The sequence below is a fragment of the Cebidichthys violaceus genome, unplaced genomic scaffold (assembly GCF_023349555.1).
Source record: "Cebidichthys violaceus isolate CVI_PGR_0920_01 unplaced genomic scaffold, fCebVio1.0.p SCAF_27, whole genome shotgun sequence".
Classification (NCBI taxonomy): domain Eukaryota; kingdom Metazoa; phylum Chordata; class Actinopteri; order Perciformes; family Stichaeidae; genus Cebidichthys; species Cebidichthys violaceus.
In genome coordinates, this window is record NW_027176450.1 from 1,113,593 (window position 1) to 1,131,265 (window position 17,673).

Below are 17,673 nucleotides of genomic sequence, written 5' to 3' on the forward strand. Positions count from 1 at the left end.
TGTTTTGAGTATTTTTAGCCCCTCAAAAACACCTTTGTTTTTCATGGCGAGGAATACATCGCCACGGCAACGGCATTTCACGAAACAACAAAAGCTTAGAGAACTGGCATTATGAACTTCTTACATTTGTGTGGAACAAATTTGATGTTGATCTGATTTTCCAACTAAGAGAAACAAGCCAAAGTATAAAGACTTTAACTTACTGTTGCCAGTAGGTGGCGCTATGACTATGATTCAAAATTGGCTTGCAGATGTCTTCAGGCCTGGAGTTTAATCAAACATGTGAAATCTGGTAAAGATCTGATGATGCGGAGTCGAGTTACATCAGTTTATTCGTTCATGGCGAAGGATCGAAATTCGCAGAGCCGCCACGTCGCCACGCTTCTACAACTTCCTACAATTTTCACAATGAAGCATTATCAAGGTCTTAAGGCTTTTGTGACAAAATTTGAGAGGGATCCGATTAATCTGTGAGCAGTAGGGTGTCAAAGTACACAACCTATTACTTCCTGTTGCCACTAGGTGGCGCTATTACTATGATTCTAAATTGTCATATACATGTGTTCAGGGTCAGGATGTTATGACATATGAGAAATTTGGAGCAGATTAGGCAATGTACAGCCGAGTTACAACAACTTCCTGTTTCATGGCGAATGGTGTTTTTTTGCTGCCACGCCACGGACACATAGTTCGATAACTTTTTGATCTTTGAGTATCGTTTCACTGCCAAGGTCTCAAGAGCATACTGACCAAATCTGAAGGCAATCGGGTTTAATCTCTAGGAGGAGTTCGTTAAAGTACGGCGCCTTGAAACGGTCCAAAAACGTCATAAAATTCAAAATGGCAGACTTCCTGTTTGGTTTAGGATATACCTCCTTTTGACTTTTTTGTACGTCCCATCACGTTCCACATACCTACCAAATTTCATACAGCTAGGTGAAACCCAAAGTTGGGGCTACTCTGTAGGGGGCGCTATCGAGCCAAAATGTCATGCCGCAGCTGGACACCCCAATAATACTGGAATTTTCACCACGATTGAATTTTGTGCCAAATTTCAAAAGATTCCCAGTATCCCAAGCACCTCCTTTTTGCGATGAAACTGGTACGATAATAATAATAATAAAAAACATTAGAATAACAATAGGTCCTCCGCTCCGACTACGTCGGTGCTCGGGCCCTAATAATAATAATAATAATAATAATAATAATAATAAAAAACATTAGAATAACAATAGGTCCTCCGCTCCGACTACGTCGGTGCTCGGGCCCTAATGATTGCAAACAAGTAATAAAGGAATACGACAGGAGTTTGAGAATTTAAAGTAAACTGAAATGATGTGCAGTTAAGGTTGACAGTTTTATGTGGGAGACAAAAATAACATTATTTAACACTTTCCATTGGTTGTGAATGTGGAAGACTGTGTACAGCTAAAAGTCACACTGTGTGGGGGATGAATATGTGGTTGCTGTGCTAAAATAGATCCCATAAACCTGCATGACTGCATCAGAGTAGCTTTATAGAGTTTATAACATTTCTTTTAGCCCACAGGTCATATACTAACAAGGGCTTAGTGTCATGAATGCAAAGCGCCCCTCACAGTTTAGCAGCATTGCAGAATGGTAGTGAGTGAATGAAGCTGGTTCACTGTGTCTTGTGTGAACATTCCCATGTCTATAATGGCTACCATAGGCTAAATGTAAGCGAATAAGTGTGAGTGTTTATTTCTACACCTCTAGGATCATTTTCATTATCTGTCAATCTGACAGTTATTTTCTAAATTAATAGTTTGGTCAATAAAATGCCCATTACAATTTCCTACAGCCCAAGATGATGTTAGCATGCATGGCTCTTAGTGATCAGCTGGGCAAAAATAGATGACATTGGTGGGGGGGCTATACTAATCGCTGATCAGGTAATCGGGTCAATCTCCACAAATATCTGGTGTGTTCTCTGAAGCCGATGGGAGGCCTTACTTCTTGGCGAGCGCCTTCATGTCACAGAGCCAGGAGGTGCGGGTCCTGACGCGCCCCATCTGGTCAGCGCTGCCTCTCTTCGGCTCAGGCACGAACACCAGGATCAGGGTTCCCGCGGTGATCCCTAAAGCTGGGGACACCTACCGGGGAAAGAGAGAAATATGAGGCCTTGGATCGTGTAAACTCAACGTTTTCTAAAGGGTCTACTACTGATGATGTATCACTTGTCATGTACTGTAAATTGGAAAATCATGAACTGGAAGTTTATGCAGCACAGTTTGCGAGCACGAAGATCAGTCAGGAGACAGGAGGGAGTCACTCCCTGTCGCGATGTTGCCCTGTGCAAAAACATTGAGCTTCTCAAAAGTTGAGAAACAATAAGTCTAAGTCTAATTCTAAGTCAAAACGGTTGTTGAAGTGGAGTTTGACAGTGAAACGATGTCCCTGCAGGAGCCACGAGACCACCAGAAGTGCCAATTTCATTTTAATTGGTTTCCTCCTCACATGCCCCAGTAAGCTAACGGTAGCTTTTTACAGTGGTTTGTGAATATCAAGTGTTTAAAGGGAAATGTATTTGATGTTTAAAGTGTAAGTTTCTGTGTAATATTCACTATTAAAAGAGAAAAAAAAAATTATTTTAATGTGGAGTTCTTAATCAGTTACTACTCATGTTGCTATAAATAAGTGATTTGTCAAGCAATATTTTAGATCAGGGTTAGAGTATTTGTCAACATTTCTACACTGCGAAAGAATCTGTGAGAATAATGTTTGTATATTTAATGTCTAAAATGTAAGATATGTTTTTCATTGCTATTTACGAAGCTGGATGCTATTTTCATGCCTGATATGAGTATTGTGTCAATATTTGCTAAGCATATACTGTTGGAACAAAATAATTCTAATATTGATTTTGAACTAGAGAGTAACGAATCATTTTCGATATGTTAAGGGTTTAAATTAATTCAGTCAGTGATTAGTTTGATGTTGTTATGAGCTAGTATTATGTTGTGCAACATAAACATCAATGAAATATGAAGGAAAGCAGAACAGACACTATAAGCCTGTTTGTAAATGCAGGAGAGAGGAGATCCAACGATTCCAGTAGATGGTGAGCCCTCCAGCTGGATCTCCAGGAACCTGGATCTACATTGCCACTGAAACAGCCGGTTAAACTATCTACTTTGTGGTAGGATCTTGCCAGTCTCTTGGATTGGTACCAACTCAAACACACAATGTACTTAGAGATTGCACTCTCACACTCTGGAGAAGTCCCACATAAGGACAAATACCCTCAAAGGTGATTCCAAAACCAAGCTTCTTTAAAGGACAATTTTCTCTGGTTTAAAGGGCCCAGTTGTCATTTTTCATATCCATGTAAATGTTGCATTTCTTTTGTTGTTCACAGGCAAACTAAACTGAATCCTTCTGTTGTCGTGTTTATGGTTATTGCACTCAAAATGTAGCTCCTTCTGAACCATAGGCGAGGTGTACTTACCCTGGAATGGGTTACTTTTACAATCTGAATGGACGGCCACTGTGTTTGTCGATACGCCTGACATCCTATACAAGCCCTCTGGAGCTGAGAACATTCCCTCTGCTTACTCTGTTGGCACTGTGTGTGTTTTTATATATGTGTGTTTGTGTTTATGTGTATAAGCATATACAGTACATCTCTAAAAGAGCTTTTGGGCTTTGAGAGCTGCTTTGTGAGTGCTGCACCAAGGTAAAAACCTCACAATTGCCCATCTGCTATTATGTTCACTATCATCTTTTGTGGGTTATGAGGTAGCATGTTTGTGCACGTGTGTGTCTGTGTGGCAAGGACAGAGACAAAAGGCAGGATGGGATGTGTGGGAGAGGATTTGTTCGAGTAATACATATTGCTCACAAAAGCAAAACCAATTTCATCTGTCAGGGGAAATTCATCATATTATATTTTGTTGTTTATAAAAGCCATTTATATGCACAAGTGCTGTGAAATGTGCTGATGTGTATATATATGTTTGTGTGTGGTTAAGTTTTTCATTGAGGGAGTAATTCTGAGGCTGATGTGGCTCAGCTGAGGATTACACTGATGATTTCCTTTCTTATATTGTTTCTTCTCTCCAATTGTCTTCTGCTTGTGTGGAGCAACTTAATTGTATCGACATCTACATCAGAATCTTATAAATGTGCTGTCAGCGAGAGGCAGTTAATGGAAGACACAGAGCTACAGAGGAAAATAAATATGAGCTGTGTTTTGCACTCTAGTCTGTGACCTTTGACTCCCACAGTGCACATTCGACACTTCCTGTATGGATGATAGGCAATCAAACAAATTAGCTACTGCCCTCTTCTGCTCCTCATTTCTATGCATTCCCCCTGCTCCATTTTTTTGCTAAACAAGGAAGGTAGCTGGAACACGTTGGGCAAAAACAAACGGAAGCGCTGCATTGTTTTTTTCCTTTAAGCAGGATACTGCTCCACAGAACCCGTTTCATGTCTCGTTTTTGTTTCCCTCTGCATGCCACACCGGTGATTAATTGGCTTTGAGATTGTTTTATTGGAATGCCATTGTGACTGCTGTGGAACAAAGTGCCTCGCTCTTTGTGTTTTTTTTTCTTTCTCTGTTAATACTCCACAAGGACAAGAAGAAATGCACGTCCTGTTTCCTCAAACACATCCAGGAATCTTCTCCACGGCGGCATGCTGAGAGGAGGTTTTAATGCCTTCCTTTAAAATGTCAGTCGGTTCATAAGAAGAGTCGGGTCATAATTTGTTAGAGGATTTTTTAAAGCTGACCCTGAAGTCAGCGGCTCCTGAGGAGTCCTGTTAGACCTTTCATTGGTCCTCTCCATTGCTGCTGGTATGCCTTATTGAGCTGTTGGCTTCTAAACGTTTTGTCTCGAGTAGTCATTGGAGTCCCAGTAAAAAAGTGCCATGACAACAGTGATTTATGCTCCTGAGTCAACACCTGTGTTTGCTCCCAAGTACGCTGTAAGTATGCTACTGCAAAGAATTGTCCAGTCAGGATTTTTTCTTTGTTGAAGCAAAATCCTGTCAAGGTGGGACATCTCAGCAAAGTTCTACAGATACATTTCTCTTGAGAGCTGAAATCAGCCTTTAATTAAAAGGGATACCAGCGTAATGCTCTTGGAGCACCTTTGGGGCATTTTGCGAGCCAGTGCGTAGGAACAAGTGTGTCTTTGTGCTCGGTCCAACTGCCCCACACAGAGGCTTTGTGCCTTCTCTGGTAGACTGGTACACATTTTTAATTCTTACAGGTGATTTTGGCTTCCTCTAAACAACATCTTCTCCTCAAATGGTTATCAGGACATCAGTTTCATTCCATGCATTTTTTATAGTTCTCTTTTGTTTCAAAAAGTTGTTGATGCTGTTGCAGATGCAATAGCAAGCTGGTGGTTATTGTTCTGTGGCTGCTCTTGCACTCTCTGTTGTGACGTAAGGACACATTTGGTTAACCGATCACAATCTACAGTACAGCTAGCACCCCTGATAGTACCCAGGACATGCATTTAGTGCTGCGTCCTGGGCAGGGCCACAATGTACCTCCAGCAACCTCTCCCTAAAGAATGAAACCTTAGTGTTTCATTAAGTTCCTGCACTTTAAAAGACACTACGCTCAGGTAGAGGAAGCCCCTACACCTCGTTATTTCACTGAGGACGACATTGATCCTGCCTCACCAGAGACGACCCGCGAGGGTAAATAGTAATGAAAGATGAATGTGTTTACAGCTTCTGCAAAGGAAAAAATCTAGCGCCAGCCTTGATCTAGAAATCCACTTTCCTTCCATCGGATCAGAACTGAACCACCACGACACACGGCCTTTTAGCTTGAACACATATTAGAAGATGTTGAGTGCGTTTGATGTTAATATTTCTACATTTTGAGAAAGCGTTAAGTGGGAGGCTGGAGGCTCAACTAATGCTGATGTGGATGAATGTGAGAGTTGTGCCGCCTTCAGCTCACCCTCTGTCACATCACTACAATGTCACGGCCCGGACCGCCTGTTCAGCCATGTGTGCGCCCCTGGTGCCTCTGCCACCACCGGCCCCTCTGACCCCAGATCCAAGACAGGCTCTTCATCTGTCTCTGTGTGCATGTTTGTGTGCAGTGTTGGAGGATGATGCCCTTACCCTTAGTGCCCAGTGCCAGTCTCCTGCAGCCACCTTGGCGCTGGAGCCCAGGATGTAACCCAACCCACTGCGGAGAGACAGAAAGACAGAAACCGTCAAATACATTACTCTTCACTGAGGTCTAGTGGCGAGTGCACGTTATATATTAAGTATGTGAGTCAGTGTCCTGAAGCTTACGCCTACACTACACACATCCTGTTTGTCTGCCACATTGAGTGTTTGGGTACTTGACATGGAGAGCTTATGACAGTGTAACTGATCAAAGCACCAGTAGCAGCTTGGCTAGTTGGTCTATTTGTGGATGTGCGATGTGTGCACATAGTCACAAAATGCAGGTGCAAAGTTATCGCCCACGACCCGGCACTAACATGGTTGTCTGAAGCCTGAAGGCTGCGTGTGGAACAGGGAAATTGAATTTCACCGCATTTTACTTCGGTAAAGAGTGTTGTGTGAGTCCTAAAGGGAAATAACAGTGAAATGCTTTGGGGGAAATGTTGCTAGATAAGATCAGATAAAGGGGCCCTGCGATAAGCCTCTGCTGCTAGATAACATCAGCATTTAAAGGACAGAGAGAGTAAACCAGAGGATATGAGAGGCAGAGGGCCGATAGCTAAGTTTCATCTCATCTCTCATCTCATCTTCGACCGCTTATCCGGGATCGGGTTGCGGGGGCAACAGCTCCAGCAGGGGACCCCAAACTTCCCTTTCTTGGGCCACATCAGCCAGCTCTGACTGGGGGACCCCGAGGCACTCCCAGGCCAGTTTGGAGATATAGTCCCTCCACCTGGTCCTGGGCCTCCCTCGGGGTCTCCTCCCAGCTGGTCGTGCCTGGAACACCTCCCTAGGGAGGCGCCCAGGTGGCATCCTTACCCGATGCCCAAACCACCTCAACTGGCTCCTTTCCACGCAAAGGAGCAGCGGCTCTACTCCGAGTCCCTCACGGATGACCGAACTTCTCACCTTATCTTTAAGGGAGATGCCAGCCACCCTCCTGAGGAAACCCATTTTGGCCGCTTGTACCCGCGATCTAATTCTTTCGGTCGTGACCCAGTCCACATGACCATAGGTGAGGGTAGCAACAAAGATTGCCCGGTAGATAGAGAGCTTTGCCTTGCGGCTCAGCTCTCTTTTCGTCACAACGGTGCGGTAGAGCGACTGCAATACCACCCCAGCTGCTTCGATTCTCTGGCCAATCTCACGTTCCATTGTTCCCTCACTCGCGAACAAGACCCCGAGGTACTTGAACTCCTTCACTTGGGGTAAGGACTCATTCCCTACCCCGATAGCTAAGTATGTGAGCATTATCTTCAACACAGTAGTAAATAAAGAGCTGATTACTCTTTGTTTATATTTGTTTGTGTTCTATGGCCTGAACTATTTTGATAAGAAATGAATCATCGAAGTAATAATCAGTGATAACAACCTGAATATTTTTAGGGTGTTGAACCGTTGATCAGACAAAAGACACAATTTGATGACATCACCTTGAGCTATAGAAAATTGTGGTGCTTTTTCACTTTTTTAAAACCATTTTATAAACCAAACAATTAATCAATCCATTAATCTAGAAAATAAACCGTTGAATAATCGATAATGAAAATAATTGTTTGTTGCCACCTCTTACTCGGACCTCCAGTAAGTGCTAATGACTGATGTTATCCCCACATGCCTCCATACAGCACATGAGGCATCATAGACTGGTTTGATAGTGGTGTGAATTATATTCTAGGACTTTCACAACCGATTTTGAGGGACTGGGCCGTCTATCGCCATTATCAAAACACTAAATGAGCTAAGACGCTTTTGAAAAAAGGGTGTTCTTTCAATTAAGATGGCCCAATACCTTACTCGCTCTCATTTGACATCCATCTCAGCTTATTCCTACCGTTTTTAAGCCTCTTCTCTAGATTTAGTCAAGAAAAGTCAATCAGACTTCCTGTTTTCTCAGATAACCTGTTTGTCTTCATGTGCAGAGCCTCTGGTGAAGAGGTGCTGTTTTTTCCATTAGCATTGCAGATTGGAGCAATAGATTGATTATCAAATGTAGCCAGCGACTTTACAGTGGGTTCTTATCAGCACTGGCTGCTAAAGGACCAAAAGATGTTTAACTGGTTTTACACACACATCCTCACACAGAGCAAAGGGGGGAAACGGTCGACGCTTGTGCTTTCCATGATTAGTTCTCCAAAAATAACAGCGCCATATAAACAGGCTCAGACATCATATGATATTTCCAGTGAGTGACTAACAGCGAATGTTATCAGAGTCCACGCAGAGAGTGTTTGGAAAGTTCAACACCAACAATAAAACTCGAGCACGAAAAATATGCTCACATCAAACGGCAGCGGCGCCGCACAGAAAGAAACCTATCTCCACGGCCAAGTTTAAATTATGGGTGTGGGCGGGGGGGACAGGGAAATCCATTTCCTGTGAATCCAGCCTAATTCCTGAGGTCATTTCCTGGAAACGGTCATAACAACCTCAGTAAAGACAAACAAGTGGGAGACTGGATAGGATGTTTGACTGCACTTTACTGAGGTACACTCTTTCACCTTCTATTGTCTGTGTTGCCGGGCAGTTTACTGTGACCCAAACATTTTGGCAGCTCATAACACAACCACTCAGGGCAGTTTAGACTTTCCCTTGCACATTTGTCCAACTGTCTCCAATCTGCCATTGTAACTTGAGTGGCATGTTATACGTACATTTAATGTAATTATAATGTTGACAGTGTACGGAGACTGCAGCATATTTCCCCTTTACTATTTAGCATTTCCATGTGTGCGTCTCTGCATGCAGAAGCTGGAAAACAGCGCAGCATGCGACAGCACGGCACATGCTGCAAAGCACTATACATAACAGTGGCTCCCACGCCGCATCCATTGGTGCATTCATCTTTTATTACTTGGCTTTGTTTGTTTTCTCCCTGTGGCCCTTTTTCTGATTGAATGAACTGAAAAAGCTGGAGATTTGAGCTTAATAATACCTCCTACTCTCACACCCCCACGCCACATCCCCAAAAAAAGCCTTCCACCCTGCTTTAAGCTTCACACACAGCTGATTGTAAGTTATGCTTGTCTGCAGAGGGCTTCAGCTCTTTGTGTGGCTGCCTCTGGAAAAAAAGAGAGGCAGATAGGAGCGAGCCTGGGCTCCATGTGAGGATAATTTAAATTATCTACGCTAATTCTCCTGATTTCATTGCACTTATTAGATTTAACATGTAGCGAACCAGCGGAATTGGATGAAATCACCAAACTATAGTTTCCTAAATGTCGGCATGAAGATCTCCCATCTCCCGATATAGAACACACGTCTTGTTGTTACCCAGTGTTTGCCTCAAGAATACAGGATCCGTCTGTCTCTTACCTTCCCAGGGGGATGGCCAGGTAGAAGACAGAGAGCATCATGGTGCGGCTGTTACTAGTGAACAGGTCTCCGATGATGGTGGGAGAGATGGAGGAGTAGCTGGACTCTCCGATTCCCACAAGTCCCCTGGAAAGTACAAACAGCCAGTAATACTGCAGAGAGAGAGAGAGAGAGAGAGAGAGAGAGAGAGAGAGAGAGAGAGAGAGAGAGAGAGAGAGAAATAGATAGGAGTTTTGTTATCAAGCTCTGTGTCAGAGCGCAATGTCAACCCAACGGCCATTTATCTTGGTCATAAGGCTTTTTGCTCACCAACTTTTCCTTAGAGCACAAAACAGTCTATCTTTACTTCTAGCCCGAAGATACTCACAGTAAATGTCTCTATTGTCATTGTAATCAGGCTTACAATGCACATACAGTACAATTACATAGCTTTCAGCCCGTGAAGTTTCATCAGATTCAGTATGGATTCACCCCTCATGTGTTCACCCCTCACCCCCTCTTTTAAAGGCAGATTTAAAAGTCCCATGTATTTTCTGAAACATGTATCTACCAGATAAACAGAGGTAGGCACTGGATGGACAGTGAATTAACACACAAGTAACAAGCATGCGGTTCATCATTAATGAGAAGCGATGACTTTCAAACGCTCAATCCCATGAACACATGGGCCATCAAAACGATTTACATATTGAGATTTTGTTGCACCTGGTGCAGAGGGTTGGACAAGGTTATTTTGATCAACCAAATATTTTTTGACTTAATAAGATTGTGAAATGGTATCACGTCAGCATTTGATTGTGTTTAATTAATCCAATGTAGCTTTATTAAATCACCATGGCGTATTATCTTCCATGAGACGTAATAAACGGAGGAATGAAAAGATGAATGCTTAAAAGGCTTTAATAGGAGACTGCACGCGGGTGGGGGGCACCTGTGTAGGCAGTTGGATTGTTAACTGTTTCCATGGCAACTGCTCACTGGATGCAGACTGCCTGCTCGTGAAGCTACAAAGAAATCCTCCCCACACACACACACACACATACACACACACACACACACACACACACACACACACACACACACACACACACACACACACACACACAGACACAGACACTGTTTGTGACGCAGACTGCAAATATTGGCCAATAATTAGCATACTGTCTATTTGCCCCATGAGTAAAATGTAGAACTAGTGCAATTTGTTAATGTTACAGTGAAGTTACATTGTTTCATGGTGATATATACTCCAAGTATTTTAATCCTTTTTTGTCTTACATCCACATTTCATTACATTATGTCTTTTTTTATATTCCCACCTTAAACATATGCACATTGTGGGCCCTAATAATGGGAGTGTGTGTGTGTGTGTGTGTGTGTGTGTGTGTGTGTGTGTGTGTGTGTGTGTGTGTGTGTGTGTGTGTGTGTGTGTGTGTGTGTGTGTGAGCGTGATAAGGTTGCACTCTGTTGGGTTTGTCAGCAGTGAAAACAGATGAATGATTGTGCTGTAGGTAGCGGACACTGTGATCCCCGATGACCTAGGCTCTCAGCCGACACTACAGGGCTTCATGCTGGTGACATCATGTCATGAGGTCATAGACACAGCTATGAAACATGCTCTGGAGACTACACCACACACGCATACCTAGCTTTAAGACTACACTTAGAGCAGTGTGTGAAATACGACGGTGCCGCGAGACCCCCTTTGATCGACACCTGAGAAAAATAAGCACTCAGTTTCCATTGAATATGGTTCTCTGACCAAAGGCCTCTGTGGTCCATTCTTTTTTTTTTTAGGTAAAAGAGAATATTCTTCCACCTCTAGCCTGTTTGCCGTGACTGAATTGTGACCTGCTGTGCATAAGGTGAAAAGTTGTACAGTGACTCAATAGTGTGTGTGTGTCAGGTTTGAGTGTGTGTGTCTGGTTAGAGTGAGAGAGGCAGAGTGCTGTGTGGGTTCTGTTTTGGGGCATAATTGTTGCGTGGTTGCCTTATTATTAATCATATGTTGTGTGTGCAAAGCGTGTATAGCCTAGCTGATTTCAGCATAAAACCCCCAATTGCCACAGTTGCCTAACATTGTTTTTTTCCCTGCTTGTTTTATTTGTGAGCCACAGTGTTCGTGATTGATCACAGCCGAGCTCTCACTGCTGTGCATCTTTGTGCTTGTCACATTGTACGGAAGTATTTACAACCGGTCTATTTTCTCCTTTTAATGTCCCACCATTTAGTGGGTGATGCTAGTCCTTTTAGAGTGTGTGGTCACTAGACTGTCATCGAAGCTTGAAACAGAAATACTTGAAGCGGTGACAACAACAAAAAGCAACAACGCCAGGGAAGCGCCACAAACATGAGGTTGTAAAAGCAGATTGAAAACTACAGTGACATTAAAGAGAATAAAGGAGGTTTAGGAAAATCAACACTTTTTAAACTGTTTGGTACCTATATTCGAACTAGACTAAGAGTATACAGTCTCACAGAGCCGGGTAGCATGGATGTACACAATGCTAGTGTGCTAGCAGGTAATATTTGCCATGTTCACTGTATTATTTTAGCGTGTAAGCATGCTGACATTTGCTCTTTTGGCTTTGAACACATTAAGGCAACTCTCCACTTTCATAAATCTCTTGGAAAAAACTATGCACAGTTTATAGCACATGGACAGTTTCCCTGAATACACAGCAAACAATGATCTATTTAATACCACCAAGGCTTGACACAAATGTTTTGTGTCAACTGGCACATTTGATAATGCTACTTGGACTTTAGAAGGTGAAATCTTATCACTTTAGTGACTTCAAAAAAATACTTTGTAATACAATGTTGTATAAAAATGTACTACCCATTTGGCCTCGACCTTCAACCTATGTCATCCATTTCTTATTTTAGTATTCAGATAAAAACATTATTACAGCTATAAAGATGTCAATCGTGAAAAGAAATAAACTGTCCTAAGAATGATTATCCATCAGCCTGTATAACAGTGGTTCAATGATCATTAACGTTGTCTCACCCTCTTATTCACGAGATCAAAGTGTAACGAGTCATGCTTTCCATTGGATAAAATTATAAATAGCCTGCCACTAATACGTTCAATTTGAAATGCCCTTCAAGTGATCATTTTATGACAATAATCTGTTTTGCTCATGCAGAATTCTTTTTTGCAATTTCACTTTATGGCAGTGGCAAAGTTCTGTTACATAAGATCTGTATCTGCTGCAAATCCCCCCAAAATACCCCAGAGTGTGTTGAATGCGTAATGATAGGACTCAGTTGTAAGTGGTCATTAACATTTCATTACATGTCATGTCTTTCATCTCTCATGGCGACAGCGCCGTGGAGCTATTACATAAGAGCCATCTACTCTTGTCTCATTTGATTGGCATTCAGGAACTTGAGGGCAAAGTTAAAGATCAGGGCAAAGGACTGCAGGTCTCGAGGATCAGTCCCAAGCTCCTCATCGGCAATCAACAGCCTTTGAGGCATTTGTCAGGAGGGGAAGAGGCCCTTAATTTCATCTGAGCAAGAAGCAGTCTGAATGTATTTCCTGCTTAGGCAAATGGCTGCCATCTTGCCTCCAAAGCAGAAGAGTCTACAGCAGATTTAAGTCAAAGGACGCCCTCCTGAGACATCTCTGAGCTGTCATTCCCTTCCGCAGCTCTGGGCTGACGAGCTTCTGCAGTGAGCTGGCTTACTCACTGGAGAGACGACACTGCGGGACTCCATGACGCTGCTCTGCAGACATGCCACGCGCTGCATGAATTTACCTAATGTAGCTTTCAATGCCACATATCTGCCAGTTGAGCAGCTTCAGATTCTCAGCCTGTTGGATTTTTATTACGCATGTCCATCAAGACTGCATAATGGGGTCCATCTGCACACCTCCACACACACACACACACACATAGAGCCTTTTACTGTAATGTGATGGCCACTCTCAGCGGGACACCCCTCACCCCTCGCCTCCCAAGAATCATTTTATGGTTTAATGCATCCAACACCGCCCGGCACACTGGGGCTTTTAGAGATATCACATCTAAATCCGCCTGTCAAGGAGCAGTGGAACTACCGTCTTATCTTCTAAAGCATTGTAATTGAGACAAGTCTGAGGCATGGGCCTTCATTAGTTGATTGGCTGGTAGCCAGTGTCTGAGAGAGAGAGAGAGAGAGAGAGAGAGAGAGAGAGAGAGAGAGAGAGAGAGAGAGAGACTGACAACAAAAGGCAAAGCTTGTGTCTGACTTAACGAGCGTGTCGTCTTTTTTTCACCAGCCTTAACGTGAAGCATATCCAGATCATAGCAAGAATAATTAGCTCGTCAGTGGGACGGCGGACTAATAGAATAACACCGGATCCTCTCTGTGAGAACGTGTGCGATGTCGTACCTCTTTACTGATGAAGGAGCTCGACAGAGTAACAATGGACCAGAAGAAAATGCCGCAGCTCAGGATAACCTTTCTGTTGAAGCGGTCGCCCAGGTAACCAAAGATGGGAGCTGCCACCATGAAGCTGCAGATGAAGACTGCGGAGAGGGAAAGGATAAGAGAAACTGTTACTTTGGACATAGTGACAGAAAATGACCGTTACTGATGCAGTTTTCAGACTAGGTTTTGCACAGATTTGGATATTTACAGTATCATGTATTTCTCCATTGTACTGTGCTGTAAAAAAAATAACTCAGATTCCAACTGGACTGAGACAAATATTTCAGCTGTTAGGTCTGCTCATTAAGGCAAGAACCTGTCCAGATTGACTGTGTGATACCAGTCTGCCGGAGGCACAGGGAAGGACTGCCAGAGGACACCTCCATTCATCTCCAACCAATTAGGATTCAGATCTACTCCACGAAAAACATATATATGCAGATGATACAGCACTGGGAGATGTCACTGAGAAAAGTGATGTTGAATTTGTGAAACGAGAGGGGAGATGTACAAATGTAATGACGAATACATTAGCTCTTAATAAAAGAGAGATCAAACAAATAAAAAAAAGTGGTGTAGGAAAAAAAAAACATGTGAGTCTTCAATGTACCACTGCTGGAATTACATTTAAACTGACCAGATTAATAACAATATATCACACACCAGGGCCAGAGGAGGCTGTGTCCATATATAATTCCTCCATCTTAATTTCTCACGACCAGACTCGTGTCAGTGAAAGGAACAAAAGTGCTTCAAAGTGAGCTCCCCCTAATTTCCCCACTGCTGACTGGACAACTCGTTCTCAGGCCTTTTAGTCAATATTTATGAGAAGGACCATCCAAAACAGACCTGAATTTTGAATGCTCACAAAACCGAGTTTGTGCGTCTATGCAGAGGGGAAAGGGTAGAGATGTTACTCTTGACAGCGGCGAGGGGAGCTAGGGAGGCAGGCTGGAGTGTTTCGACACATCATCAGCATAAACATACAGAAGAGGAGATGAGAGAGAAGGGGGGGGGGGGGGGGGGGGGGGGGGGTGTTATATAAGACACTGGCATCACAGTCCCACAGCTGCTGGGGCCAACCAACGGGATAAGGGACTATAATCAGATTATAGCTTAACTGTAGTTTTGAACATTTGATATTAGGGTACGATAAAAAAAGAAAAACACTTTCGTAACAATCTTTTGCGTGAAGAGTTACCCCAAAAAATAGTGTAATTCCAATTATTTTACATTACTTTGTTGCAGGTATTCAAGTCGGTTATGAACTGTACCCCATAATAACCGATCACTTCAGCTCCAATTTCATTTAGGACTAGTGTATGTCCATCGTATCTCATTACCCATGCCTTCTTTTCTTTTCTTCTTTTCTCTATCTTTGTTTTTCCCTTTTTTCTTTCTTCTTCACTGTGGTTTTGATATTAATGCTGTAATGTTTTACTATCTTTCCTTTTACATTAGAAAAAAATAAAAAGTAAAAACCTTAAAGCAGCAGGAAACATGTACATAAAAACGTATCAAACGTAATATAAATATGGTTCAGGGATACTTTCAGATTAAGAGAACTTCTATGTGTATACTCACTTCTACAGCGCTGCAAACAATAGTCATTCTGTCCTGTAATCACATTGCTTCAGGGAATACAGCACTAGTGATTTTGTTATTCAATACATTGTAAAACATGGTGTCAATAATACTGGCTCATTTTTGAAACAAATACAACACAAAAGCAAAAGGGATTTATTATTTCCCAAAAAACACTGAACCTTGCACAGTATTTGTTTGGGGCAGGAAGCTTTGCTTTATAAAAGATGAACCTCTCTGGGAAATGATTATGTCTTAAGATATAAATTAATATTTCAAGTATATAATAATATATATAATGTAAAAAATATTATGAGTAATATGTATACAAGAACACACCCATAATGGTAAAATACACATATCCTGCATGACCTCGCTGTCATTGTGAAAGGGAAAAAAAATCTGATTTCAGAAAATGAAATGTAATCTAAAATCAAATTTAAATCTAATTTGAATTATTATTAATGTATAAATCAATTACAGTTTGGGTTTTCACAGCTGCTGGGATTGCTTTATCTGCTCATTACAGATAATGAGTCTCTCCCACCTCAGTATGTATGTTTTCCCTCTCTGCCTCTCGACTCTCCTGTTCAGTCTCTCCCTCTTGTTGCCTGCGTTTCTCTCTCTTTCTGCGGCCTCCATCATGATCATTTATGTGGCTAAGTGCTGCAGGTCTGTTGTGTAATGCTAAATGACACTGACGACTGCTCAGTGCGGGTCGGGCTCTCTAAAGAGCTTTACCAGCTCGCCCTGCAGCCAAAGCACTAGTAAGGAAACCCCACACACACACACACACACACACACACACACACACACACACACACACACACACACACACACACACACACACACACACACACACACACACACACACACACACACACACACACACACACACACACACACACACACACAGCTCAGGGTGTTCTGCGGTGCAAACTGGAGATAAGATGAGGGAGAGGTCCACTATCAGCCACCACCAGCTGGTTCCACGTGAGTTTTTAAAAGCCGGGGCCCCAGAGATCATTACTCTCACTGTTTAGCAGCTTGTCAAAAATGCATATTGTCACATCATTAACTGGCCTATTTCGAGTCATTAGCATGGCCGCACATCACCATCCCTCTGTGTGTCTTGTTTTATGTAATTTTGTGATTTGCTGATAGGCTTCGCTTTTGTTCATAAGGCTCATTATCACCTCTTAGCGGTGTCAGCACATGGGAATGTAGTCAGGTCTTGAATGTGCGCTCGCACTTCTTTGGTGTTGACCTCGCTGCTTATTCACCCTACTCAAGGGGGCAAGGGGAACTGAGGCCTTATGTTTGTATTGCTTTAATATCCTGCATGTTTGGTGTGAGTTACGCTTCAGTAAGCAAAGCAGAAGCTGTGGAGAAAGCGATAACATCAACTCTTTCGACTGGTGCAGAACTTAAAACAAAACAGATCTCTATGATACCATTTTTAGTTTTAATTTAGTGAAAACATTGTCGACTGAGCGACCCAACAGGACACGTGTGTCATAAACATTTTGTCAGGAAGCTGCTGTGAACTGACAGAATAATAAGATGATGAATTGCTGTCACAAATAGATGCTTTTTTTTGCTGCAGTTTCTCTTTCATCAAATTCTTTCTTATCAGAGTCGGCATCGACAACCTGCTGTGCTCTACGGATTTGGATCGCGAGAGGACGTCGAGCTTTGTTTGACCTCATTCATAGATTTTCAAGGGAATGGAATATTTGAAATAGGCCTTTGTTTAGAATGACAGTAGGACACATCATAAAAGTCTTGCAGACGGTCAGGACACAATATACAGTGAAATACCTGCTTCTATTAATTTGAACAAAATCTATAGGAACCTTTCATGATGTAATTTCAAGCAATTAATCCAATGTTACACTGTATATATTTGCAGATTGTTCACATACAGCATAACAATAATCTGCATTATATAAAACACCTGCTGTTACTGAGACCGGATGCACACATGTAACCTTTATGGAGGCTCATCTGCTCCCAGGAAATGACCTGTCACTGTAAAGACTGTCTTATTAAGCCATCACACTGTTCTCATGTGTTCTGTGAAGGATGTAAAAGAGGATTTCCTGCTCATGTTGAGGGATCCAGCATGTTTTCTTTAAATAATGCTCAGAAACTTGTTCACAAGGCTGTATCATGTCATTTCAATGAATG

General features: G+C 42.5%; 1 protein-coding gene across 2 annotated transcripts in view; it reads right to left on the reverse strand.

The window, feature by feature from the left end:
• spns2 (SPNS lysolipid transporter 2, sphingosine-1-phosphate) overlaps positions 1–17,673 on the reverse strand; it is a 72,877-nt gene that overhangs the window by 26,720 nt on the left and 28,484 nt on the right. For both annotated transcript variants that reach the window (XM_068721179.1, XM_068721180.1), the window contains exons 3-6: positions 13,861–13,997; positions 9,478–9,629; positions 6,112–6,178; positions 1,975–2,114 (exon numbers count right to left, since the gene is read on the reverse strand). In XM_068721179.1, coding sequence (XP_068577280.1) covers positions 1,975–2,114; positions 6,112–6,178; positions 9,478–9,629; positions 13,861–13,997 — 496 coding nt within the window. The remainder of the gene's footprint in view (positions 1–1,974; positions 2,115–6,111; positions 6,179–9,477; positions 9,630–13,860; positions 13,998–17,673) is intronic.